Source organism: Pseudorca crassidens, chromosome 13, assembly GCF_039906515.1.
Source record: "Pseudorca crassidens isolate mPseCra1 chromosome 13, mPseCra1.hap1, whole genome shotgun sequence".
NCBI lineage: Eukaryota > Metazoa > Chordata > Mammalia > Artiodactyla > Delphinidae > Pseudorca > Pseudorca crassidens.
The window spans coordinates 14495802-14522587 of NC_090308.1; the positions used below are offsets into that span (position 1 = coordinate 14495802).

The 26786-nt window shown below is 40.9% G+C and overlaps 2 protein-coding genes across 9 annotated transcripts in view; one reads left to right on the plus strand and one right to left on the minus strand.

The window, feature by feature from the left end:
- Positions 1–3592: 3592 nt before the first annotated feature.
- On the minus strand, positions 3593–17662 carry ARMT1 (acidic residue methyltransferase 1). 3 transcript variants are annotated; one of them, XM_067701757.1, is made up of 5 exons: positions 17528–17662; positions 15090–15195; positions 14378–14622; positions 9006–9171; positions 3593–5700 (listed from the first exon to the last, which is right to left on the minus strand). In XM_067701757.1, exons 3-5 carry the CDS (start codon positions 14410–14412, stop codon positions 4933–4935), a joined length of 969 nt encoding a protein of 322 aa, XP_067557858.1. In that variant the 5' UTR covers positions 14413–14622; positions 15090–15195; positions 17528–17662; the 3' UTR covers positions 3593–4932. The 3 variants fall into 3 exon arrangements, with proteins under 3 accessions (XP_067557858.1, XP_067557857.1, XP_067557859.1); XM_067701756.1 differs by having other exon boundaries at positions 17484–17635; XM_067701758.1 differs by lacking the exon at positions 17528–17662 and adding an exon at positions 17123–17248.
- A 231-nt stretch (positions 17663–17893) lies between these two features.
- RMND1 (required for meiotic nuclear division 1 homolog) overlaps positions 17894–26786 on the plus strand; it is a 38244-nt gene continuing 29351 nt past the window's right edge. For 5 of the 6 annotated variants that reach the window (XR_010933612.1, XR_010933614.1, XR_010933611.1 and 2 more), the window contains exons 1-2: positions 17913–18053; positions 22059–22576. Coding sequence is in view for 2 of the 6 variants with exons in the window: in XM_067701752.1 (XP_067557853.1) it covers positions 22073–22576 (504 nt within the window). In the remaining 4 variants the exon portion in view is untranslated. Of the gene's footprint in view, positions 18054–22058; positions 22577–26786 lie in introns of all 6 variants that reach the window. The other variant, XM_067701753.1, reaches the window with a different exon arrangement.

Below are 26786 nucleotides of genomic sequence, written 5' to 3' on the forward strand. Positions count from 1 at the left end.
TGGATGTTAAATAAACTGAAAGGGGGAAATGTGACCCACCAAAGAAAAGCAGGAAGCTAGGAAAACCAGGTGAACAGTGGCCTCTGATTGGATGGCTTAGAGTATACTAACTCCACTCCCAACAGTATCTGTAGTTTACAAATGAAGGGGAAAAATCAGGGTTCATGGAATACTCAAGTGGCCGCTAGGGGATGCCAGAATGCTGATATCTTTCAGCGTGACGCCCGTTTCCCTAGGGGAATCTGGGTTTGCGATTGAATGTAGTTCAAGTTGACCAGAAATAACTTCTCCTTTTCCAGTAAAATTGTGAGAATATGACTTAGGTCACGGAGTTAACAGGAGACCAGGCATTAGCAATCAAGTATTTATGAGTCCCAGATCATTATTAAGTCCCAGGTCATACTGTTATCCAAGGGGAAAAAAAAATCTTCCATCCCTCCAGCCGGAACTAATTATAGCAAACTAGACAAAAATTACAAAAGTAAAATGACAACAACAAAACCAATTAACGAAACTAAAACTTCAGAAGCTGGAAAACCACTTCAGAATTTTTTTTTAATTTAAATAGTACAAACCTGGTTTTTGTTTTTTGTCTTAAAAATGTAAAAAATATGTCTAGGGACGGAGAAATACATCCAAATCTTAACAGGAGTATTGGAGGTGGTGGAATAACATCCTTATTATTTTTCTCATTTTTTCCCTCTGCTTTATTCATTTTCTGTAATGTCAGGATATCATTTATCGCATACCATAAATGTCAGACACTGCATTAGCACTTTATCATGGTGGTAAGACACGCATGTGTAGAAGTGTTCAGAGTCTCCTCGACTCCCCACACCCAGTCCAGGGAAATAGGAGAGTAGAGGGGAGAAAGCTTTGTGGAGTTAGAGGCCCAGAACAAGGCTCAGTGAGGGATTGGGCGGAGGGAGCTGTTAGGAAAATGGGTGGGAGAGGAAATTTTAATAATTCTAACTCTGAACTGTGTTTTCAATTCACCCTAGGGTTTTCTTAAAATCTAAGAAAATGGTTTGAATTACGTTGGTATTGCCTTTTGCAGTGGGAATTTCTTTTATAGAAACGTGACCTTGAGGTTGAACAACATGGGTTCTGGCTATTAAAAAGTTCAAAAGCATTACTGCATTTTATCAAACACCAAAATGCCACCTTGAACTACAGAAAAAAGCTGGGTCATCTCAAGAAATCTTGTTCATTTGATGTTTAATCAAAAAGTAACACAGAGCTTCCCTGGTGGCGCAGTGGTTGAGAGTCTGCCTGCCGATGCAGGGGAAATGGGTTCGTGCCCCGGTCCGGGAAGATCCCACATGCCGCGGAGCGGCTGGGCCCATGAGCCATGGCTGCTGAGCCTGCGCTCTAGAGTCCCCAAGCCCCAACTACTGAGTCCGGAGCCTGTGCTCCGCAACGGGAGAGGCCACAACAGTGAGAGGCCTGCGTACCGCAAACAAACAAAAAAACACAAAAAGTAACATAAATCAATGGAGTATAAACCGCCATCCTCCACCTAATTATTTACCTGCCCTTCATCCACATTTTCATCATAATATACCTAAGATACTGGATCTATGTCTTGCTAAAAAAGGGTTGCATGAAATTTATAGGCTGCTTTACCCAGGAGTTACTTCATACTTAAGCAAGTATGGTATTGTTAGCAGTTGAAACAATTGAAGATGCTATTTTAGGAGTTTCCCAAGATCCCTCAGCTCTTCAGTGGAAACTTCACCCGCAGCTGACTCCAGAGCCCCAGCTTCCCTCATCGTGCTCCTCTGTACCTACACCAAACAGAATATATAGGCCAAACCTGCTGGGGTAGAAACAGGTGGGGAAGCAGGAGAAGGCGACAGGCAGAGCCCTGTCCATTGGGTGTCTCCAGCCCTCATTTCAGAGGCCCTTAGGTGATGTTAAGAAGCAGTTCAAAAACCAGTGTTTTCCAACAAAAGAGAAACAAAAAATATAAAGAAGACTTCGTGAAAACGTAAAACTTTTGTGCTGCAAACAAAAAGACACCCCATAGAATGGGAGAAAATATTTGCAAATTATATATCTGATGGGACTTGTATGCAAAAGATATAAGAACTCTTACAATAAAAAATAAGTAAACATAAACTCTTGGGACTTCCCTGGCTGTCCAGTGGTTAAGACTCTGCACTTCCACCACAGGGGGCAAGGGCTTGCTTGATACCTGGTCGGGGAACTAAGATCCTGCATGACGAATGGCAACATGGCCAAAAATAACGTAATTTTAAAAATTAAAACTCTTACGACAAAAGATAATCTAATTTTTAAATGGAGAAAAGAATTGAAGACACTTCTCCAAAAATATACAGATGACCGATAAACACATGAAAACATGTTCAACACCAGGGAAATACAAATTGAAACCACAGTGAGATACTGCTTCTCACCCAGTAGCATGGCTATAATGAAAATCACAGACAATAACAAGTGCTGACAAGGATGTAGAATTGGAGCCCTCATGTGGAATGTAGAACACTGCAAACACTTTGGGAGTCTGGCAGTCGCTCAAAATGTTAAATGTAACTGCCACAGGATCTAGCACTGTTACACCTAGGTACATACCCAAGAGAACTGAAAACACACATACATACAATCACGTGTACATGAATGTCCATGGCAGCATTATTCATAATAGTCAAAAAGTGGAAACATACCAAATGTCCATTCACTCATGAATGGATAAATATGGTAGACCCATATATGGTATATCCATACAATGGAATATTATTCAGGAAAAAAAAAGGAATGAAGTACTGATACATCTTACAAGCGGTAAATCGACAGACGGAAAACAGATTACTAGTTGCCAAGTGCTGAGGAGAGGGGGCTGGGGAGTGACTACCAACGGGTGCAGCATTTCTTTTAGAGAATGTAAAACTTTCCGAAATTAGACTGTGGTCATGGGGGCACAGCTCTGTGAACATACTGTACTAAAATACTGTACACTTTAAATGGATGAACTGTGTGTGAATTTTATCTCAGGAATGCTGGTTAAGGGCTTCCCTCGTGGCGCAGTGGTTGAGAATCCACCTGACAATGCAGGGGACACGGGTTCGAGCCCTGGTCTGGGAGGATCCTACATGCCACGGAGCAACTAACCCCGTGTGCCACAACTACTGAGCCTGCGCTCTAGAGTCCCCAAGCCACAACTACTGAGCCCGCGAGCCACAACTACTGAGCCTGCATGCCTAGAGCCCGTGCTCCACAACAAGAGAAGCCACCACAATGAGAAGCCCGCGCACCACAAGGAAGAGTAGCCTCCGCTCGCCGCAACTAGAGAAAGCCCACGTGCAGCAACGAAGACCCAAAAGCAGCCAAAAATAAATAAAAAATAAAAATTATTAAAAAAAAAAAATCAACTGGTGAAACTCCAAGAGGCCCCTCCCTCCTGCTAAATAAGCATTTTTAAAAGTGCCGCCTTGACTTCCTCTCCCATGGTGCCAACTTCTTGCTGGCTCTAGTTTGCTTCCTTGCTCTCTTTCTTGTAGGAGAGGGTGAACTACTTCCTCATAATCTCATGTTCTTAATAAAACATGAACATAGAAACAAAATACCATGCTTTGGAAAAAAGTAATGTATTATACCATAGCTCCTGCTGTGGCTATGAAGTCAATACAAATGTACAATTGTCTTCTAGTTTATGGCAAGTGTCTACAAGTAATTCTCACGTGCTCAGTATTTTAGTAACAATGTTTAAAACAGGAACACATGTAGATAAGGAAATGAGTAAATCCAAAATGTGCAGCTTTATATAAACATTTTACCAAAACAATTTTAAGCACTTAGCAAGGGCACAGACTATCACTTCATTTAAGTGACATAATTTAACAACTGCCTGGACAACATCTATAATATACATTATGAGTTTCTTTGTCATAAAGACCTCATTTTTAATCTTCCCTTCTTGACCTTCCCCCACTGGAAGATAAAACCAGTGAGATTTTCAGTACAATTTACAATTCATTTTATTATTCTGGTGCAAGAAAACGTTCCCAGGTTTATTTCCAATTTCAGTTTCAAAACAAACTGACCTGAAACTTAGTCTTTAATAGCTGTGATCACCAATAAATGTGTAAGATTATAAAAGGTGAATTAACTCATTGGTAGTACAAAGTCAATGCAGAAGAATCTTTCCTACCTAAAGCATTTTTTTTAAACTGTAGGGCAATCCCATTCATTTAAAACATGTATGTGTTAAAATAATATACTTCAGTTGATTACGGACATCACAAATAGAATTACTGTAAAAGATATTACATTTCTTCAAGTACTATTTGTTTCATTCTTTTCAATTTTGTGTTTCCTACCATCCATTCTACAGGTCAATCAAAATACAAATGCGTGCAAATAATACAGGTTTTTGAAATGAAATAAAATTCAAGGAGAACAAAATTAAGAATTAACTTATGAGGTAAGTTTTACTTTCGTGTGTTCAGATATCACAGTTGTTAAGAAATGCCTCTCTTTACAAAGCATATTTAACATGTAAATATATTATATCTTCACTGAGCCCTTATCTCTAGAGCCCAAAATCAAGTTGAGTAAAATTCCATGCCTCCTAGAATATTAAATACCATGCAGCACAGTATTTTTTAAAATGTTAACTTTTAAAGCAGAATTCGCTTATATGTCTGCCCAATTGAAAATAAGCTCATTAAAACCATTTGAAATGATGCATTTAACTTGAAATAAGTTACTAAAATTCCAACATAAATGTAACTATCTGTAACCAGTGTAATCCACCTATCCCCAAAACAATGTAGCGGGGCAAAACGTTCAAAGGAGAAAGCGTCAGTGTGTGTGTCAAAGAGCACTGAGAAGCCCACCTTCCCAGAGCTTTTCTGGGGATGAAGAGTGACTGTCAGATCTTCCTACCCAACTGAGAGTTCCTACAGCAAGTCAAAGTAGACCATCAAACTGAAATATTCCATATTTCCCAATGGTCAACCAGTTGGGCACAGAAGCTGTGAGTTGTTCACCTTGCCCAGGCTGCAGACCAACCTGAACTTCAGCTTTTAATGTTCTTATACTGCAGACAGGTGCAGGGTGGAAGCCATTCAAAGCCTCATGAAATGGAACGGTAAATTCCCATCTTCTGTCCCCCGTCAACTTCCTGTAATTCAAATCACCCTTAAATAAAATTAAATGTGCCTTTTGTAGTGTAGCATATAAGTCAGGAGCGACTTGAGGCATTGCACTGAATTCATGAGGCAGAGTCCAAAACATGTGATCGAGGTAAACCCATCTGCCCATTTTAATATGGTTTTCCCAGTCAACCCCACATTTGGACACCCACTTATGATCAGAATGTTTTAGTTGTTTGATTATCCAGTTAAAATCATGTAGAGTAGTATCAGAAACAAACCATGGAATCGTTTTCCCATAAAAATGGATCTCAGTAGCCAGTTTAGAGGACAACAGTAAGTCAGCTAATACTAAATCTGTAACAAGTTCAAACCCAGAATTATCCAGAACAATATCCACTCGAGTAATAGCTGCTTTTCCTCTTTTTTTTTTGCAATTGCTAAGCAATGACCAAAGATGTTCCATGTCATTCACTAAAATGAAAGGTTTTAGGTCTTCCAAAGAGTTTATTAAATTGATCTTCTGAGAAATAGTTTTCCCACCTGATAGAGACAGATCACACTTATTTCCCCACAGTGAAATCTGAAAAAGAAAAAACACAAATCATTTACCCTTCTTTTGAATAACCAACAAAAACTCTATTACGTAGGATGTAATGGGAGGTGGGGCTGCTAAAAGTATTCATAAAATTCTTAGTATAAAATGTCCACCCAATCTACATTTTCTCTAAGTATACTGTATAAAAAAGGTAAAACAATGAAACTTTAGCCAGTATGCAATGAACTTAAGAAAAAAAAAAGTTTGAATGATTTTAGCACTCACATCGTTTAATCAGAGTGAAAGTTTTTGCATCTTGCAGATAGTATTGAACATGATCAGCTGCTGTAAAAATGAGGCTACAAAGTTTACTTTATAATCCAGAGTCAAGAGAAAATAAGAATTCCCCCATCCTTAGGACCTGGCAACTTTTCTGGGATTTAGTTCTCTCACTTGTAAAATAAAGAAATTGAACACTGTGATAACCAAAGATTCTTCCAACTCTAATAATCTACTATTCTACTTTGAAATACTCAAGTTTATTTTGTAGAAAATGGTATGCAGCCCCATTTTTTTAAGCTCTAACTAAAATTACACGTTTAGAACTGTAGGCTCTAGAATCAGACAGACCTGGGTTCAAATCCTAGCATCTCCAATAAACAACCACTGGTAAATTAAGCTCTAAGGCTCAAATTCCACAACTGAAAAATGAGATAATAATAGCACTTAGCTCGTAGAGTCATTCTGAGTATTTGACATAATGCATGTAAGTAATGTACCCAAAAGTTGGCATACAGAAGTATTCAATAAATGTTAGCCCAAACAGGCTCTGGTATTCTGTGATTCAAAATGAGAGGAAAGTGCATGTTCCAACCAAGGATATTATTTTAAAAAGAAAGATAACTCAAGCGTCCAAATTTGATGGAGAAACATACAACGGCACACACGACGGCACTCTCCAGCTGAGGTCAGGGTCTCTGTTGGCCTACGGCACATTTCCTTCGGATCATCTTCCAGTGTGTAACTCTGTATTTATTTGTGCCATTATTCGTTTATATTCCTTCAGGATTACAAGTTCAATGGCAACAAGGACTAGTCTGTTTTCCTCACCACCACATGCCCGGCATCTAGAACAGTGTTTGATGAAGTTGACACTGAAATATTTGTGTGAACAGCGCTGGAGTGCTGTGGCTTTTAAAAGCATCAATAATTCCCTAGAAACTAAGACACCTTCAGGCTTCCTGTAGGGAGGTAACCTGCTGGTCATTGTGAGCACTAATGGGGACAACTTTGGCTTCCTTTACGTGGGAGAAGAGGGGCAGTCTGGGGTAGCTGGCTGAACTAGATGACAGAAGATAGATCAGTACGCTTTCTTCTTCACAGTTTATTATACTTACGGGACAAAGAACATATTCAAAGAAGATGATTGCCCAAAAGAATGGGCTGGCTAGGGGCAGCGAGTGACATGCTGATTTGTTTTCTCTTTTCTTTTCTAATTCTAAGCTAAGTATAATAGTGAGAGGGGGAAATAATACTCCGGTTTATTAGTTAACAGAACCATGACCACTTTTCTTCCAAACTCAAAATATGCCTTTCCTGCTTCATCATTCAGCTTACTCTGCTCGCCCTCCAAGTTTCATCAGGACTTTATCACATCCCACAACTATCAGCACATTCGGTAGCCTCTACTTTCAAGGTACATCCAGAATCTGGTGACATTTACCATCTCTGATGCTACCAACTTGGTCCAGTCTGCCCTCACCTGAGTCACTGTAGTAACAAATCTCCCCATTCCCACCCTTGTGCCTTCGGTCTGTCCTCCGAAGTAATCCTTGAAATAAGTCATTTAATGTTACACCTCTAGGCTTCCCTGGTGGTGCAGTGGTTGAGAATCCATCCACCTGCCAATGCAGGGACACGGGTTCGAGCCCTGGTCTGGGAAGATCCCACATGCTGCGCAGCAATTAAGCCCGTGCACCACAACTACTGAGCCTGCGCTCTAGAGCCCGCGAGCCACAACTACTGAAGTCCGCGTGCCACAACTACCGAGCCTGCGCTCTAGCGGCCGCGTGCTGCAACTACTGAGCCCGCACACTAGAGCCCGTTCTCCGCAACAAGAGAAGCCACCGCGGTGAGAAGCCTGCACACAGCAACGAAGAGTAGCCCCCGCTCGCTGCAACTGGAGAAAGCCCGATCGCAGCAAGGAAGACCCAACGCAGCCAGAAGTAAATAAAATAAATAAATTTATTTTTTTAAAAAAGTTACTCTTCTGAGCAAAACCCTCTAACAGCTTCCCACTTCATTGTGAGTAAAATCCAAAGTCCTCGCCTTTGCTCCGGAGGCAGCCTGGCTTCTGTGCAGCCCCGGCCCGCAGGCCCTCTCACCTCTGCTCCCCATTCCCTGAGGCCTCCCCGGCAGTGTCTCCCACACACCTGGCAGGCTCCCCGCTCAGGGCTCCGCAGGAAGCTCCACCCAGATGTGAGGGGACCCCTCCTTCACCTGCCTCGGGGCCTGCCCCCCTCCTTAGCAGGCCCTTCCCTGGGGGCCAGGCTTAAAACTGCAGCTCTGCACCCCTCCCCCACCACTCCAGGTCCCCCTTCCCCGCTTTATGTCTCTTCCGAGCACTTTCAAACATCTCTTTATGGAAATGTTTCGAAAGTCTTTCGGGAAATAAGGGCTGGGGAAACTGCTGTGTAAAACCACATACTTTCAAATAGTTCTGATTATAATGATATATTTTAAATTTTAGGATGTTTTGAATGAGAATTCAAAACTAAACTTAAGACAAGATAGATGAAGAAATGTAATAAAAGCATATGAAATAGGCCACGGGCCACCCGATTGTTTCCACCTGCTGATGACAACTGCACAACAGCTGTGCTCCACTCTGTGCCCAACACTTACAGGAACGAAGCTAGTTTAATTCTCAGGTCAAATTGCGAGACACATAGTACCACCCTCAGTTAACCGATGAGGAAACTGAAGCTCAGAAACATCAAGTACCTTGCTTCAGGTCCAAACACAAGTAAGTGACACGGCCAACATTCAAAGCCAAGTCAGGCTGGGCCGATCAGATGACTGTGGACCTCAGTATCTCTCAAGAATGACAGAGCTATGAAGCCAGATGACACCTGTGCCACTAAACCCTCCAGTGGGAGGAGAAGAAACTTCAAAACCCCTTTTCAGAGATTAAATGGATTTTCATCTCTCGAACAGATAATTATTAAAGTGATAAAAAATGATCACTGATAACTTAAATGACAATATGTAAACATGCTTTGCTGTTAAACGTGTACCAGTTTATTTTTCAACTATTTAAATAAACTCAGGAGATTAATTATTATATTTACCTGAAGAACTTTACAAAACTCATTTTTCAGCTGATTTTCATCTAGGTCTTCAATAGTTTTCATCAACTCTTGCAGATGAGTACATAAAGCAATGATAGATTCCTGAGACTCAAAGAAATTTTGGTCTTTTAATTCTTTAAATATATCAAAGTCGTCGATTGGTGGACTAAAGTAGGAAAAAAGCATAAGTGAACATTTATATAACTACCTTTTTTTTTAATATTTGGGTAATTGCAGTTTATTAAAGGAAAGAGAATAGTAGCAGCCCATCTAAAAACTCACTGGTAATCTTTACTAGGTATAACATAGATCAAGTTACACAAAAATAATGATCAAGTTACACAAAATAAATCAAATTAAACGAATTATGCAAAAGTAAATCCCCACACTCATTTTAACTAATTGTCAAATGTTCCTTAATCAAATATTTTACCGGAAGCATTAAATAATTATAGGGACTGTATCTATAATTACTTACCCAGTGGGTTTTCAGGGCAAAAGGAGAAAAAGAAACAAAATTTCAAGACAATTGCTTTAGTTCAACAAACATTCTTTTGGGTGCTCAGGGTGGCCAGGTTCCAAGTAACAAACATATAAACAGAATAGCTGAATACAATGTAGTGATTACTAATAGAGTCAAATACAGATTATGGGAACCCAATGACTACTTGAGATAGATCAGACAGTATTAATGTAAATTTTATTATAATGACAAATTTTGATCATTTATGTGTAGATTCTTAATTTTTTCGCAACTTTTACTCCCAAGTTGACTTTGACCAATGGTGATGTATGTGCCATGGCTACATCTTCATGTTGTCCAATGAGAGATCAAATAATACTAATACTGGCCTAAGAAAAACACAACTCAGAAGACAGAAATACTAACATAAAAGACTTTACAGAATCAAACGTCAACAACATTCAGATCATCTGTTCTTCAAAATTAGCTACTTTTTCCATGGGTCTTCTACCTTAGGGTAAAAAGGCAGTATGGCTGATGCAATGGGATTGATTAAAATCAAAACCAAAAACGTACCAGAATTTACACATCCAAATGCTGGCTGCCTCCCTTCTCAGTCAGTCACCTTGGGAAGCTACACCCTTAGTCCAGGAATGTTGCCATTGCTCAAAGCACTTTTGGAATTCCTCTCTGGGGATTTTCTTCAGAACCTGTGGCACATTATTAAACGTCCTATCAGTGACAGTATACCTTCATCCTTTGGAGTTTAATTTGTTTTTGGAAACAGCCAAAAGTCACTCAGAGCAATTTCAGTAGAATGAGGCAAGTAAATCAAATGGAATAAAATATTTTTGATCAAAAATGAGGAGTGACTAAAAAATAATGAGACTAATCTTTTTTTGAGGTTTGTAAACTGGCTCTGAAAGAAGTTCCAAAGAATTAAAAGACGTTTTTAGCAATGGCAGCATTGCTGAAGTGAATCAGTGTCTCGAGGTGACTCAAAAGGACAAAAATTATTTGGGTGCGTGGGTTCAACTGCAGGGGTCAGCAGACTGCAGCTTGCAGACTCCCTCTGGCCCACCACCTGGTCTGTATGATCTGCAAGCTCAGAACGGTTTGCACATTCCTGAAGAGTTGAAAAAAATTAAAAAAGAAGATTTTGTGACACATGAAATTCAAATTTCAGGGTCTATAACTGATGTTCTATTGGAACCCAGCCATGCTCATTTACATACTGCCAATGGCTGCTTCGGCACCGCTAGAGCTGAGGAGCTGCAACAAAGACCACGTGTCTCCCAAAGCCTAAAAGGTTGGCTATCTGGCCCTTCACATAAAAAGTTTGTGGACCCTTGTTCTAGTGCTTTATTAACAAATCCTTCATTAATTTAAAGTCACACCTCATGTTAAGAATGAGACTTGTTCCTTATATTTAAGAGAGCAAACTCACATAGCTATAAATGATTTCAGATTTTAAAACGTTTGCTATTTTAGAATCTACTATAGCTGTATATGTGTACACAAGGACCCAGGGGTTCTCTCTTAGGTATATATGCAACAGAAACACACACGTATGTTCACCAAGAATATGTGTTCGAGTATTTGTAGCAGCACTCTTCATAATAGCCCCAAACTGGAAACTACTCAAATATCCATCAACAATAGAACAGGTCAACAGATTGTCATGTATTCGTATCAAGCAATGCTACACAGCAATGAAAACTAATGGTTTACAATTATACGCAACAGTATGGATGAGTCTCACCAATGTAATGCTAAGTAAAAGAAACCAGACACAGAACTACTTCCATAAAATTTCATTTAAATGAAGTTTAAAAACAGGCAAAACTAATGCAGGTCAGGATAGTGGTTACCCTTAAGGAGCAGTGATGGTGGTGACTAGAAGTGGATCCAAAGGGGCCTAAATTCTGCCTCTTGATCCAGGCACTGGGGACACAGCATGTTCTGGTAAAGACTACTGAACACTTAAGACATGTGCACTGTTCTGCATGTATATCACACTTCAATAAAAGCTTAAAAATGTCTGCCATTTTCTCCGTACTTTCATCTTTCAATATCTGAAGTATATTTACTTAATATATTTAAATTTTACATATGGCTAAAACTTTGAATCTTAATTTAGATTTGCAGATTTTCAACCATTTAACTCTAAATAAAAACAAAATCTACATCTTGACAAAGAAAATTAGAAGTATGTTTCAGCGTAAGGGACAAAATCAACAGAAACATATCTTACAGCTAATGTGTGCTTTGGGATCCTGCAAAAGTTAGGAAGACCATTCTTTGGTCACTCTGGAGGCGTCACTGACACAGGATAGGAATTCTTCCTATAAGAGCCCTAACAAATTGGACACTTAAAAACTACCTCAGGGGTAGTGATAAATTAGGAGTATGGGATTAACAGATACAAACTACTATACATAAAATAGATAAGCAACAAGGATTTACTACATAGCACGAAGAACTATATTCAATATCTTGTAATAACCTATAATGGAAAATAATCTAAAATATATATACACACACATATATATTTATCTGAATCACTTTGCTGTACACCTGAAACTAACACAATATTGCAAATCACTGTACTTCAATTAAAACAAACAAACTACTTCAGTGCTAGTTCTGCTGTAGGACAGCCTTTCTTTACACCGACCTGACACCTGAGTATGGTACAGTATCAGACAAATCCCCGGACCTTCAAGTATCTGCCACGGAAACCACCTTAGGAGAGCTCCACACCCATGGCTGACTAACACTCTCATTCCTGGAACTTAAAGCTGAATTTTGCCTCTACCCCTTTTATCAAGCTATTCTTGGACCAATGGGTTGAGCAGCACAGGCTGGGCAGGGTCTCCCTGGGGCCTGGAAAGAAAAACTGATATGCAGGCCCCACCACAGACAAATTAAATCATCAGGATTTAATGTAACAACTTCCAAATCTGTATGTTTAAAAACAAAACAAAAAACTTTTCCCCGACTGGGTGACAAATGTGCAGCCAGGTTTGTAAGCTCCTGCCTTAGAGTTTTCATTCCCTGAACCCGATCTGCCTCTAAAATCAAACTCAGAAACAGCATTCCTTTTACCTTTCTAACTTCCAAACTCCACTAAGCCTGTTCAGGGTGCCACTCAGCATTTCAGCACTTCAGCAGCCTTGTCTAATACCATGGATATTTTCCAAAGTTATCAAACCATCACCCAGAACGTCAGACTAACCTTAGTCCTGGAAAGATATCCAAATGTACTACTTGTTTGAGGGCTCTAATCCAATTTACACAGACCAGGCTCAAATACTGGCTCTACCATTTACTAACCATGCAGCCCTGGGCAAGTTACTAATCTCTTTGAGCCTCAGTTTCCTCCACTGTAAAATGGAAATCATAATACCTATACTTCACTGGGCTGCAAAGTAACTAGAACGGAGCTGGTGTTCAATATATGACAGTGCCTAGTGTTTGCTATAGTCTTTTGCTTGGATCTGTCAGCCAGAAAATGTGCTATCTTTTTAACATTATATTCTGCTTTTAAAGCACAAGACCTAAAATATTCAGCAAATACAAAAACTTTTGACTTTAAAATAATTTATAAAGATGATAAAATAATTTATAAAGATGAAGACAGAAAAAAATAGTGAATAGACTCAAATTTACGCATGTTCCCCAAAGTCATCTTTTTTTTTTTTTTTTTTTGCGGTATGTGGGCCTCCCACCGCCACGGCCTCTCCCGTTGCGGAGCACAGGCTCCAGATGCGCAGGCTCAGCGGCCATGGCTCACGGGCCCAGCCACTCCGTGTCATGTGGGATCTTCCCGGAGTGGGGCACGAACCTGTGTCCCTTGCATCGGCAGGCGGACTCTCAACCACTGGGCCACCAGGGAAGCCCCAAAGTCATCTTTTTATTTTAATAGTAGTGCTGGTTTAATCGATTGTTTACAATTATCCTATGCTATGTTTAGGAACAGATACCAAAGGAGTCCTCTTATTCAGCAAACCTGTATTTCTGTAACCTGTGAGCTAAAAGAATGATCCATATTACACTTTCTTCTGCTCTACAGGTCAGTTCTCTGTCAGAATTTTCCTAGGAAAAATTAAATTAGTATAAACAAACCTATAAAAAATTATTTGGGGGACTTCCCTGGTGGTCCAGTGGTAAAGAATTCGCCTTCCAATGCAGGGGCTGCAGGTTCGATCCCTGGTCAGGGAACTAAGATCCCACATGCCGTGGGGCAACTAAGCCCGTGTGCCCCAACTACTAATCTCACCCACTCTGGAGCCTGTGCGCCACAACTAGAGAAGAGAAAACCCGCACGCCACAACTGGAGAGAAGTCTGCGCGCCACAACGAAGATCCTATGTGCCGCAACTAAGACTCGACGCGGACAAAAAAAAAAATTAATTAATTTAAAAAAATTATTTTTTTCTAATCTAGCTGTTAAATAAAGAGCTAAAAATTATTAAGATAGTGCATAAAACAATATAGTGACTCCTTTCACCAAATAATTCTGACATATTATCTATTTTTATAAATAAAACATATGCTTACTTTGTCCTGTCTTGATTTTTTATATAAATAATTATTTCAAATTAACATTTTCTGCTCAATAAGTACATTTTGTTTTACTCTACAAATAAGTAAGTTTTTATAAGGATTTTTATATCTGAATATCCTATTCAGATATTCAATCTTAGGTCTCTTCTGGGCAAGTGGATTTTAATTGCCAAGAATGTATTAGAGCAATAACATTTGCAGAAATTTCCAATAGTGCCATTAATATCTGTTGAACTGAATACAGGCTTCTACTGGTTTTTATTTTAAAACTTACCATTTTATAATTTTTAAAAAAGCACAAATTATCTAAAACATTTGTTATTTGATGGCTATATACTTACCTTTGGATAATTGCTTCATGAATTCTTCGATACATGTAGCATTCTACAAACAACCACGGTGAGAGAAACCACCTTGGTTTTCCATTACTTTCATTTAAAAGGCTCTGTTGATATTCTAGGTACTGATTCCATAGGTCAGTATCAACAAACTTCTCAACCAAAGGAACAATTGGTTTATCTGTTTGCAATTCATTCCGTAATTTAGAAAGAAGAGAAATTGCTTTCTTTTCAGCTTCCAGGCCTTTCTGCAGAAATACAGGGGGGAAAAGAATACACACACACACACACACACACACACACATATATATGAATAGTTTACATGTAATTAATTTATATATAAGTATTTCATCTACAAATATAAGTATATATGTACACACATATATCCATAATTCCTCTAGGGTAGCAAATTTTTATGTATCTAAATTTAAGAAGGAAAAAACTAATACATTTCAAAACTACATTTTATGTCTTTCAAAAACTATTATAAACATTTAAATTCTTAAAATTAAAATTCTTAAGTTGAAAAATCAAAGAACAACACAGATCTCATATCAACATTATGTTGCCTTATCTAGCCTGCCTTTATTTTTTTAAGTTTCACCATATGAATTTATCTCCAGGTGGAATGACCATTACCACAGAGGGAAAACTGTTTATTGTGTTTCTGTTAGAGTTAACCAAAAAAGAATTAATGTTAAAACACAATTCTTACCTCTCCATGTTTCTCGAAAAATTCACTTTTATGTCGATGCAATGTATCAATAGCCTTGGTTAAGATCTGTGGTAATCTGTCTTTAACTGTAAGATATGCAAATGACCTAGAAAAGAGTCATATACACAGTATATTACTTAGTAGCATTAACATTAGAAGGCTGGTCATCTTTCAGTTTCTGGAACACTTCATTTAAATTCAAATTCCTTCTCATACAAGCCCTGTAAAGTAAACCAGCATTGCCCAACTCCTACAGTAACACAGGAAAATCTGAAAACCTCTCTGGTATATCGTAAAAGCTAAGCACTCTTTGTGCCTCAAATTCCAGGCTCTACCCTGGAGTCCACTTAATCTTTCTTATCTTTCTCATTGTATTCCTTTTATTTTCCTTAATCGGAAACCAGTTTAACAATGGGATAGGACAGAAAAAGAGTTATCCTAAAAATCAAACAGGCTTTCCTCCTCGGTCTATTACTTACTAAGCGACTTCTACTTAGAAAGATGAATGAGGCAATGGATGGAAAACTGCCTGAAAGACTTTACTGTGCTAGAAAAATATAATGAAAAATATTTATGAACCTGCTTCTTTGTCTATACTCTTAGCCAACTTAATTCTTTTCTAAGGTTTTTCTTGCTGCCTTCTTTACCTGCCTAATAACTCCTTCCATCCTCTCTGCCCCTAAACAAAATTAAGGCAGATTACCCTCTTGCTCTCCCAACCAGAAAATTAGAGATTTTCAAAAAGTGTCAAAGAATGAAGAAACCTGGAGAGGAACAAAACTTGAGTATACCTGAATCAAAAATTAAAGATACTCTTGACTTTAGACATGCAAAAATCAAGGGTTACAGATTATCACTGTATGTTTAGTTTAAGGACATACATGATTCGGTTAGAAAAAAGACTTTAGTACTGTGCAGTTTTTAGATAGAAAGCACAAAACTTAACTGATCAGTTCATGTATATCTTCAGATCACCAGAGACAAAGTAAAAATGAAGGAAGTTGGAATACTTCTGCCCAAATCTCCTATTCTAGCTTTAATGTGGGATCATCACACTACTAAAAACTCAAAGACCTTACTGCAATTTTTAAAAATTGGGTTATATACCCTGAGTATTTTTTCAAGAGGCTTCCTCAAATGTTAACCATAAAACTCAAAAAAATAGCAAGAAAATAGGAAAAGTGCTTTCTGATTCTGTGGTGTTTTACAGTCAGTAGGTTTTAATATGCATAGTAACTGCTCTGATCAGAATTTAACTTTTAACAATTACTACTAATTCCTTGGGAGAAGAGAAAGAATATTCAATCAATTGACACTTGAATTTTCCAAGGCAGCAGACACGAAAAGAAGTGCCAGTCCTTTGAGATTTTACTTAACTGGAAAATTAGTCTATTTTTCCAGCTAGTAAATTTCCTCAGAGGCTTTCATCTCTAAGGGTAAGGTCTCAGGTCTAGGACTTGGGTGAGAGCAGAGATGCCTAGGACTCAAAATTTAAGGACGCAGACACTCCCTATATTTGCCTGAAGGTGAGCACATGCTTAAATTCTGGGACATTGGCCTCTCTGGCCTCAATCTACTGCCGGTACAGTCAATTTCTTCCAAGTGCTCTTGTGTTTTGCCATCTTTCGCAGTAAGGACATATTTCAAATATAAATTGGGCCTCTCAATTTATACAGAGAGATATAATTTTATAGAATCTATAACATGACGCCTAAAACGCAAGAAGGTACAGGCACTTGTTATAGTGGGATTATGAATTAATCTGGTCAGCAATAGGAAGAAACACATTTCTCGATAGATCTCAGATCCCTAACTTTTGCAGTCAACTTTAACCCCCCCAAAGTAGGTTTATCAATTAAAATATGATTAAAGCCACGCGCTGCAACACTCTGAAAGGAGGCATACACTTTCAAGACAGTCATGCGTAAGTTTAAAAAAAAAAACCAAAACCAAAAAAATAACCGTATCGAACCACTTGAAAGACACGTTAACTGATTCACATTAATAGAAGACTATCAAAACCCCTGAACCACCATTGTAGAGAGAGGTGGGGGTAAGCGGAGATTTTCAGTCGTGGTTCGCAATCCGTTCCCGTGTAGGCAGGGAAGAAGCCACGAATCAGCGTAAGGAAGAAGCTGCAAAGCCGATCCGAGCCTGGAGCCCGGAGAGCAGCCGCCTAGCCCTCGCCTCCCCGCGAGCCGTTAGAAACCGAGGCACCGCCCCCGGGAAGCGGAGCCCGGACAGCGGGATGGAACTCGCTGGCGGCGGGGAGCAGGCGCCTCCGGCCCGCCGCTGCCTCCCCGCTGGTACCCACAGGTTCCCGACGAGGCCCAGCTCTCCGCAAAAGTGGGGAGGAGGAAAAGGAGCGGAGCGGGCGAGGAAAGCGACACGAACCCTACGTCCCGTGCCGAGAGAGACACCGGATGCCCCGCCATCGCCTTCCGCGCTCCCCACGCCAACGCTCGGGTTTCACTCGCCGCAGGAAAGGAGGCGGTGCAGGCGCGGGGGAGGAGCTGAGAAAGGGAGGGACGTGGATTAAAAAACTGCTTTTGAATGAAGAAACTTTATTTGGTGCCAGTAGAAGAGAAAAACAATGGCCGAGGACGCGGAGATCTTCCGGGGACGAAGGCGGGGACTGCTGAGAGCGACGAGAGAAGCGGAATAAGGAAGTGGGCGGAAGGCGGAAGCAACCAGGGACCGGGACGTCGCAGGGACCAGGGAGCGGATAAGGTCGCGGCAGCACGGGTCACGTGCTCCGACGGTCACGTGGACCGGGCGGCTTACGCTCCGCTGGGCCAGGAGTCCTGTGCGCCTGCGCAGTGTCGGGCGCTGGGCGGGGCGCTGGGTCGGTGTTGGGACTGGCTGCGGGAGCGCAGGACTGCAGCCGGTACTCTGTCTCTTGCCTGCGGCGGAGGCGCAGGAGCGTGCGCCTTTGGCGCGTCTGTCTTTTCTTCCCGCGGAGAGGTTAGTGCACTACTTTGTTCTGGGAGCTTGTATGGCCTCGCACAGCGGTCCGCCCTTTGCTCCCCGCCGCCCTGAACGTCTCACGTGTTTCACCGGTACCCCGGAGGCCACCTGCCTATTGCAGTGATCTTTGGTCGATTTAGCTGGAGTGAAAAGCACTCCGTCCATACCCACGTACTGAACCCTTTGAGCCAGTGCATAGCGGTAACTGCAAAGATAAAATAATTTTGAGCAGCTTAAGGAATTGGAAGTCGTGCTCCAGAGATTAGCGCCGCTTATCCATTGACTTATAGCCTAGTTGATACAGATTACTTAGTTGGTATGTTCTTAAAAAGTAGAAAATGTGTCCAAGAACTGAGTAGCTGCCTTGTATTTCATTCAAAAAATACGAGTTGAATACCTGCTGTTTGCTGGGCACTCTGGTTACAGGAGACACAGCATGAACAAGAGGCAAATCTTTATCCTCAAGGAGCTTAGGTGCTACAGGAGAGAGACAAAGATCTCCTTTCCTCTTGTTTTTTTCCCTGTAGCGTTGTGACTATTTAATGTATATTTTAGTGGTTTACCACGTGTATTATCTCTCACCCCCACTGTGATGTAACTTTCAAAAGATAGGGATTTTCGTCTATTTTATTTTCAGCTGCATTAGCAAGTAGGACAATTTCTGTCACATGGTAGGCACTCAGTTCATAATTTGTTGTGTGAGTTAATAAATTAAGAACACAACGTGTTTGCAAGTGATGTTAAATGCAATGGAGAAATAGTGGAGGAAGCTAGAGTGTGGGTGCTGGTGTGCGTTTTAAATGAAGTGGTCAGGGAAGACTTCACTGTGTAGGAGACATTTGAGCAAAGGTCTGAAGGAGGTGAGGGAATGAGGCTTACAGACACCCGAGAGAAGAGTATAAGGGATAGTAAGTACAAAGATCCAGAGACCAGAGTGACTGGAGCAAAATGAGCGAGGGGAAAAAGCTGGAGGAGATGTCAGAGTGGTGATAAAGGGCAGAGAATGGAGGGCCATGTAGTCTATCTTAAGGTGTTGGGTTTTTATTTCAAGTGAAATGTGAGGCCATCATCAGATTTTATGAAGAGGGAAGATGTAATCCGATTTGAGTTTGGTTGCTGTGTTCAGAAGAATCTGAAGAACAGAAGCTGGGAAACCAATTCGGAGGCTGCGACAATAATCCCTGGGAAGGACAGCAGCTTGGACCAGGATGGTGGCAGTGTTGGTGGTGAGGACCAGTCCGAACAAAGCCAGTGGGATTTGCTGACAGACTGGGTATGGAGAAGGAAGAGAAGAATAAGGTGGACTGCAGGTTTGGGGCCTTGGCAAAGGGAAGGATGTAATCGCTATTTTATGAGTGGGGGAGACTGGGAAGAATAGGATTTGCGGGAAGATTTCAGAAGCTCAGTTTTGAGCATGTTACATTTTTCATGCTCATCAGAGTAGTTTAGGGATAAATATTTGCTATTCATCAATTGTAGGTACTATATAAAACTATGAGATTGGGTGAGATCACCAAGAGCTGAGAATAGAGAAGAAAGGTGGCCCAAATACTGAGCCTTGGTACATTACATTCTTGGGATGGGAGACGAGCAAAAGAGACATCCTACCCATGAGGTAGGATGAAAATGGCCAGCGTGGTATCCCAGAAACGAGTGAGGGAGTAGGGTGGAGTGATCAGCTGTATCACATGTTGCTGGTCAGTCAGGTAAAATGAATACTGAGAAGTGACCACAGGACTTATAAATGTGGTGGTCATTGCTGGCCTTGACAAATGGGCTTTGGTGAAGTGACAGATGAAAGCCCAATTGGAGTGGGTTCAAAAAAAATCAGAGAAGAGGAGATGGAGAGAGGCAATAAAACTCTAAAAGGAAAGGAGCTCAGAGAACAAGTGTAGTATATGGAAGGGAAGATGGGGGTCGGGGAAGAGTTGTTTTTATAAGGTGGGAGAAATCACAGCCTAGTTGTATGCTAATAGGAATGTGTCAGTAAAAAGGGAAAAATAAATAGCATGGGGGAGAGAGGGGAGAAGGGCTTAACTATGTCTTCTGTAGGCAGGGAGGGAAGAGACTTGGTGTGCAGACAGAGGACCTGGCTGTAGATGGGACCACGGGCACCTCATCTGTAGCAGCAGAAGGGAAGACAAAGTATATGGGCACAAAAGCAATAGGTGGGCAGGTGGATGATGGCAAGGGCTGGTGGAAGTTCTCTCCTGATTATTTGTGTTTTGTCAACCAAAGCGGAAGCAAGGTCGTTATTGAGAATGAGAAAGGAGGAGGCGTTGAAGGTGTGAGGAGAGAGCAAAAAGTAAAATATAGTATGGAAGTACAGTATTTAAGATCGTTGAGCGGCATGAAAGGCCCACCTGAAGTGAGTGGTCATGATTTTAAAGTGAGACCAGATGGTTGTTGGTTGGTTGTCCGTCTCCAGCCACGTTGAGGTGCAGGAGTCCAGGCATAAGTTAGGTGAATTATATTTAATTCACGTTGAGGTTTTGCCACGTGGGTATGTGGAAGAGTGGGGTACAAGGGATTTGAGGTCCATGGAATATAACTAAGTGTGGAGGAAGTGATGTGGGGAGTGAGGGACAGTGAAAAAGTGGTTGGATCATTGAATTGTAGGTCCTGTTGGGGTTGAAGAACTGTTGGAATTGGGTGATAGAAGGAGTGAGGCTGAAAGATCAGAGGTGGTGTTTGGAGAGTAGAATGCTTGAAATTGAGAACATGAGGTTGCAGATATTGGTAATGACAGGTCTAGAGCAGGACCCTCCAACAGGAATACGATACAAGCCACACACGGCATTTTAAGTTTTCTAGACACTTTAAAAGTAAAAATTAAGAGGTGAGGTTAATATTTTTTTTTTTTTTGCGGTACGTGGGCCTCTCACCGCTGTGGCCTCTCCCGTTGCGGAGCACAGGCTCCAGACGCGCAGGCTCAGCGGCCATGGCTCACGGGCCCAGCCGCTCCGCGGCACGTGGGATCTTCCCGGACCGGGGCATGAACCCATGTCCCCTGCATCGGCAGGCGGACTCTCAACCACTGCACCACCAGGGAACCCCCTGCCCTCATCCTTTTAAAGGGAGATAATATATATTCAGTGGTTACAGTGTTGTCTCTAGAACTGGAAAAGCCTGGGATTTCCTTCTGTCTCTGCATCACTGATTGTAAGCAGTCAGCCTCCCTAAGCCTCAGTTTACCCTGGGAAGTACCTCACAGGATTGTCGTGAGGTGAAGCAGAGCGCTTGCTGGGTACAAAGTACTCAGAAAGCAATGTCTTAGTGTCTCTCAGTTCCTCCTCTAAGTTTTAACCAAGGATATGTTTCTTGAATGTACTTTTGACCATGTGAGTCTCACATGAAGAGCTCCGACTTCCCTCTCCTATAGAAACTTTAGGACCAGTGCTTAGGATGCAGCCACAGGCTCCTGTTCAGCCCTCAGCTGCTGCTGCAGCTCACGCCTGGCTCCCCTGAAGTTGCATCCTGTTTGTCAGGTGAACAATACTGTTTACCTGCGGTGTTCGCCTTGCTGATCCCTCTGCCCTTTTGAAACCCGATTCAAACATCACCTCTGATAGGCACCAATAATTGTCTGTTGCTTTAAGGTGTTAAAAAAATGATATGTGTTTAAAGGACAAATAAACTACTTTTTTTTTTGGTTTGGCCACGCCGTGCGGCATGTGGGATCTTAGTTCCCAGACCAGGGATCGAACCCTTGCCCCCTGCATTGGGAGCGCAGAGTATTAACTACTGGACCGCCAGGGAAGTCCCTCAATAGCTTTATAGTCTTATAACCTTCCAGAAAGAAGGCTAAAGGTTGACTAAAAGAGAGGTGGTGAAAATACTTGTATGTATTTTTTTAACCTCATTCTTTTACTAGGCTTAAGTTAAGATGTATCTATTTTGCAAATTGTTTTACAGAAATATACCTGTTACCTGGGAAAACACTATATACTTTTTAAACATTTTTTATTGAAAAACTTGAACTTTGAATTCTTTTTCTTTTAGCTTGAGATGTGGTAATGCCAGCCAGACTTCTCAGGTCCTTGGCCAGATCTCACTATATTTTATCAGAAGCGTGTCAGTGCCAAAGACTTGTTCATCGAACATTAAAACCACTTAAGGAATTTGAGACCACAACATGCAACACCCTGACAAGAAGTCAGAACGTGAATTTCTTCTTTCCTGATACAGCAGCTGTTGGTTTGAATAAGTCCCAGGTCCTGGAAATGAACCGGAAAATATCAAATACAAATGTACTCTCTCCATTAAACACCGCATGTTACCAAGATGAAAAAGAGCACCTTCCAACCAGGAACTCCCTTGGTACTCATAGGAAAGTGATTAACAAACCAAATCTGTTAGGTTTTAAGTGGTTTATAAAAATACTGAAGAGACATTCCTCATCTGTGTCAACGGAAACACTTGTTTCTAAACAAGACTTTCCGCAAATCAAGAGACCACTGAAAGCATCAAGGACCAGGCAGCCATCCAGGACCAACCTTCCAGTTCTGCCTGTGAACAAGGTAAAAACACTTGTGGTGGTGGCGCCTCTGTTCCCTAATAATCACTCTGAACCCCTGTGGATCCCACCCCAGCCTTACTACCAACATAGGAGAGCCAGCCATCAGCTCAGCACTTCTTTCAGGATCTTTGAAGCCTAATAGTAAAACCTGTCATCTCCAAAGGGAATCAACATCTTAATTTTAGGAATTAGTGGTACATATAAAGGCAAAATAGAGGCAATTAAATATAAAAATGTAGTTTATGAAAGGATTAGTGGCCTAAAGAAATTTTGGAAAAGACTAGTAGTAAGTCCATTCTAGGAACAGTGCTATAAAAAGCCCCCATTTTTTTAAAAAAATCAAACTGTAGAAATTCTGTATTAAATTAAAAAAATTTTTGTTCCATTAAGTATGCAGACAGGTATACATTCATTAGCCAATGGTGACTGCATGGGAGGGGGTGGTGAAAGGACATGGCGAGGTGGAATCCAAAAAGCAGAGTGAAGGTTTTTGCTTTTTTTTATCATTTGAAGGTTGAAGTGGTTGTTTTCATTCACTGTTAAGAGGTTTATGGGAAGTTCTCCACTACAGTTCGCATTTGCCCACTAAATGATAAATATTTAAGGTCAGGATGAAGCCCTTTGGTAACCTGTGTATCTCGCATGTTACTTGAAACTGTGCCTTATACTTAATAAATGTTTATTAAACAGGAAAGGATAGAAGAGAAGCAAAGGGACCTTTGATGTCTGTAGCCATCAACATTAAAAGTAGGAATGTCAAATATTTAACACTTTATGAAGCCTTCTGAATCTATCAGAAAACAGGTTATACTGTCGATCTTACAATCTCGATTCTGAGAAGTAGACCTTGAGAGCGTTTAACTTGTCCTGTTTTTGGTTTTGTTTACTGCGTGGTTGACTTCCTTTAAAAAGGTGTACAGGCCTTCACGTCTTGTCCTCAGGTTGTGAAGCTAGGAGTTGGTTAATGACTTTTGTTTTGGATTCTAGCTTTGTTTACATTCTTGTTTGGTTTCCTTGAACCCACGATATGAAGGATGGGAGTTTTGGATGCATTCTGCTCTCACCCCTTTCTTTCTAGCTGTTGAGTGTTTAATTATGTTGTTTATTGTTGTGATCCTCTGGGAAATTTAGTATTTAAGTGACTGAGATGAAAGTAAGTGTAAAAACTTGAATTCACAGCAGATCCAAAAAAGAGGAGGACCAAGTCCCTTTTTCCTTGCGTTACATCGAGCAGCGCAGAGCAGAATCCAGCTTCTTATGAAAGGCTGGTGAGGTCAGAAATGGCACCTGTTCTTGTAGTTGTCGGTTGTAAACTGTCGAAGAGGCATTATTGCTTTGGGCTGTCTGTAGACTTGAAAGCAGTGTTCCTGGGTTCCGTTTTTTATTTTTCTTCAGGACTTTTTTCCTTTCTGCTTCCAAGAAAGGATTTGAAGTAGATTGTCAAAATTTAATAAGTTTCAAATGAGATAATAAAAGCATTACATTTAAAATAGAGCAAGCAGTTGATATGAACAGAGAAGTAAATATTATCAGATATCTGATACGAGTAATCTAGTTGAATATTTAGTTCCGCAAAGCCCAATGATTAAAGAAAGGCAGGGATACTCCTGGGTTGTACATTTTTTGTTGTCTAACAAGAAAAAAAGAAAAACATAAGAATGTCTTATAAGAAATAACTTTTTCTATCACCAAACTTAAGGAGTCATTTATTTCCTGGGTCCTGACATAGGACATGTTATGTAACGTAATAGCTGTGACTTCAGTTGGAATTCCGCGAAAACAGAAACAGTATGTCATTCCTCTGGAAGCACAGGAAAATAATAGACAATCTTTTCTATTTCTGAAGGCATTTTGTAAGTGACCTGAGGGAGTATGATTTTTGGAACATTATTTTCTAATGATCTTACAGGAGAACACAGTCTTGAGGTATAACGAGGTAATATATGCCCAGGGCTGAAGACTGGCTTTTATCTGTCCCGAATAGAGGGCCCCTCCATTTCCATGTGGGCATCATGGGGCTGGCGAGTCCCCTTTGGTGGTAAAGCCCTTTCCTCCCCTCTGGACTGAGTCAGGAAAGGACTCTACTTTGTACCAGAAAGAGGTACCCTTTGTCTCATTCCGCACGTGTGCACCTGAGCTCACCCTCTTACCTCTGCCACATGGCATGTGCTTGGAATTGACGGAGTGAGGCCACTCACCCTCTATATTAGAATCAAGTCTTCACCTGATTCCATTTGTAGAGATCATAACCTACTGAAATATTCAGCCCACACACCGTTGGCTCATCACTTATCATGGCAGGGCCAGTGCTGCTTGTTGGCCTGTCCTGTCTTTGAGGAGGACGATGCCCGAGGGTAAGAACCAACCTCTGAGCAGCGTGGAGGCTTGCAGAGGAGGCAGGGTGCTGGGACGCCCAGCAGTAGTTTGCAGGCTCACACCACAGTGTGTAGTAAAATTAACCAGTGGGTTGTTAATAGGTTTGGGGTTTTTTTGGTGTGTTTGATGAAACAGAATAGAAAGTATCAATGCATTACTCATGATAAAGGTAAATATTGTTCCGTGAAGCTTTTGTGTCGGTTATTGGTGTGGGTGTCTGTGTGTGTGTAGGTACTGTGTATGTGAAAGGGTTTCTCACCATGGGTTGTAGTCAGAAAGGTTAAAAGCTAAAGCTTTATACTAGTAATGTAAAATGTATCTGTGTTTTCTAACTTTTGCCTATAATCTGTACATAACAGGAAAAACATGCATTTTTTCCCCTTAGTAATATAGAAGCAACATTATTGTAATGCACTAATTTCTTGTTTTAGTAAAAGAACACGAATAAAAATAAACTTTCTTTTTCAGGAAAAGTATTCTGTCAGAGTATGTGTTGCTCCAAAACAAGAATCATATATAAATTTCTAGCCCCATCTGCTGGAATATGTTTTCTGTGGCCAGAAAAATGAAACATACTGAAACATGGTGGTTTTCTTGGCTTTGGTTTTGTTTTGTTTGGGTTTGGGTGGTTTTCTTTTAACATTTTAAAATAGAAAGGCCTAAATTTAAGTCTTAAATCCAATAACTATTTTAGGTTGGTTTGGCACATTTATTTAAGAACAAGTTGTTGATCCCCATGCTAGAACCTGAAATTTGGTATATATTTATATTTAATGCTCAAAAAATAATGGTTCATTATAAAAATCCAGAAAAAGACATGTCTGAAGATGAAAGCTTCTTGCAGAGTAACATCTTTAAATAATAGGGGGAAAAAATGCAAAGATGACACACACTCTTTCCCTTTACCAAGTGGATTTAAATACAATCTTGAAATTGAAAAACAAAGGAAATAAAACCCAAAAAAGATATTTCTAACAAGTCAAATTGGAAAACCTTGTGAATCATCTATTCACAGAAGATTCATAACTTAAACAGAGACTCACATCCCAGATGTTTAAGGAGGATACAGAAAGTAGTGTGGCGAGCCATGTAAGTTATGTAACGTAGGCTAAACCAAATAAGCTGTGAGACATTGGCTAGGACTCTGAGCCAAACTAAACAGGAGATGGTGAGAGAAGGAAAGGTGACCATCTTCAGAAAATCTGCAAAGATCCTTGGAATGACTAAGTTAAAAACAAATTGTGTTTAAAAATTTATAACCTGACTCTTTGGAGCTCAGCATATATTTTCTCATGGAAGTAGTGGTTGAATGCTTTGACTTGTTCCTTTTTTTTTTTTAATTTATTTTATTTATTTATTTTTGGCTGTGTTGGGTCTTCGCTGCTGTGCGCGGGCGTTCTCTAGTTGTGGCAAGCAGGGGCTACTCTTTGTTGCGGTGCGCGGGCTTCTCATTGCGGTGGCTTCTCTTGTTGCGGAGCACGGGCTCTAGGCACACGGGCTTCAGTAGCTGTGGCAGGTGGGCTCAGTAGTTGTGGCTCGCGGGCTCTAGAGCGCAGGCTCAGTAGTTGTGGCGCACGGGCTTAGTTGCTCCGCGGCATGTGGGATCTTCCCGGACGAGGGCTCGAACCCGTGTCCCCTGCATTGGCAGATGGATTCTTAACTGCTGCGCCACCAGGGAAGCCCGACTTGTTCCATTTTTGAGAAGGTAAAATAGTGTAAGTTTTTTTAGCACAGATGGGCCTGATCAGTAAGAAAGACGATGGTGAAGCAGGCACGAGCCAGGGAGTGGGAGGGACTGCATCGGCTGGAGAATCACGCCCCGCCCCGCCCCCCGC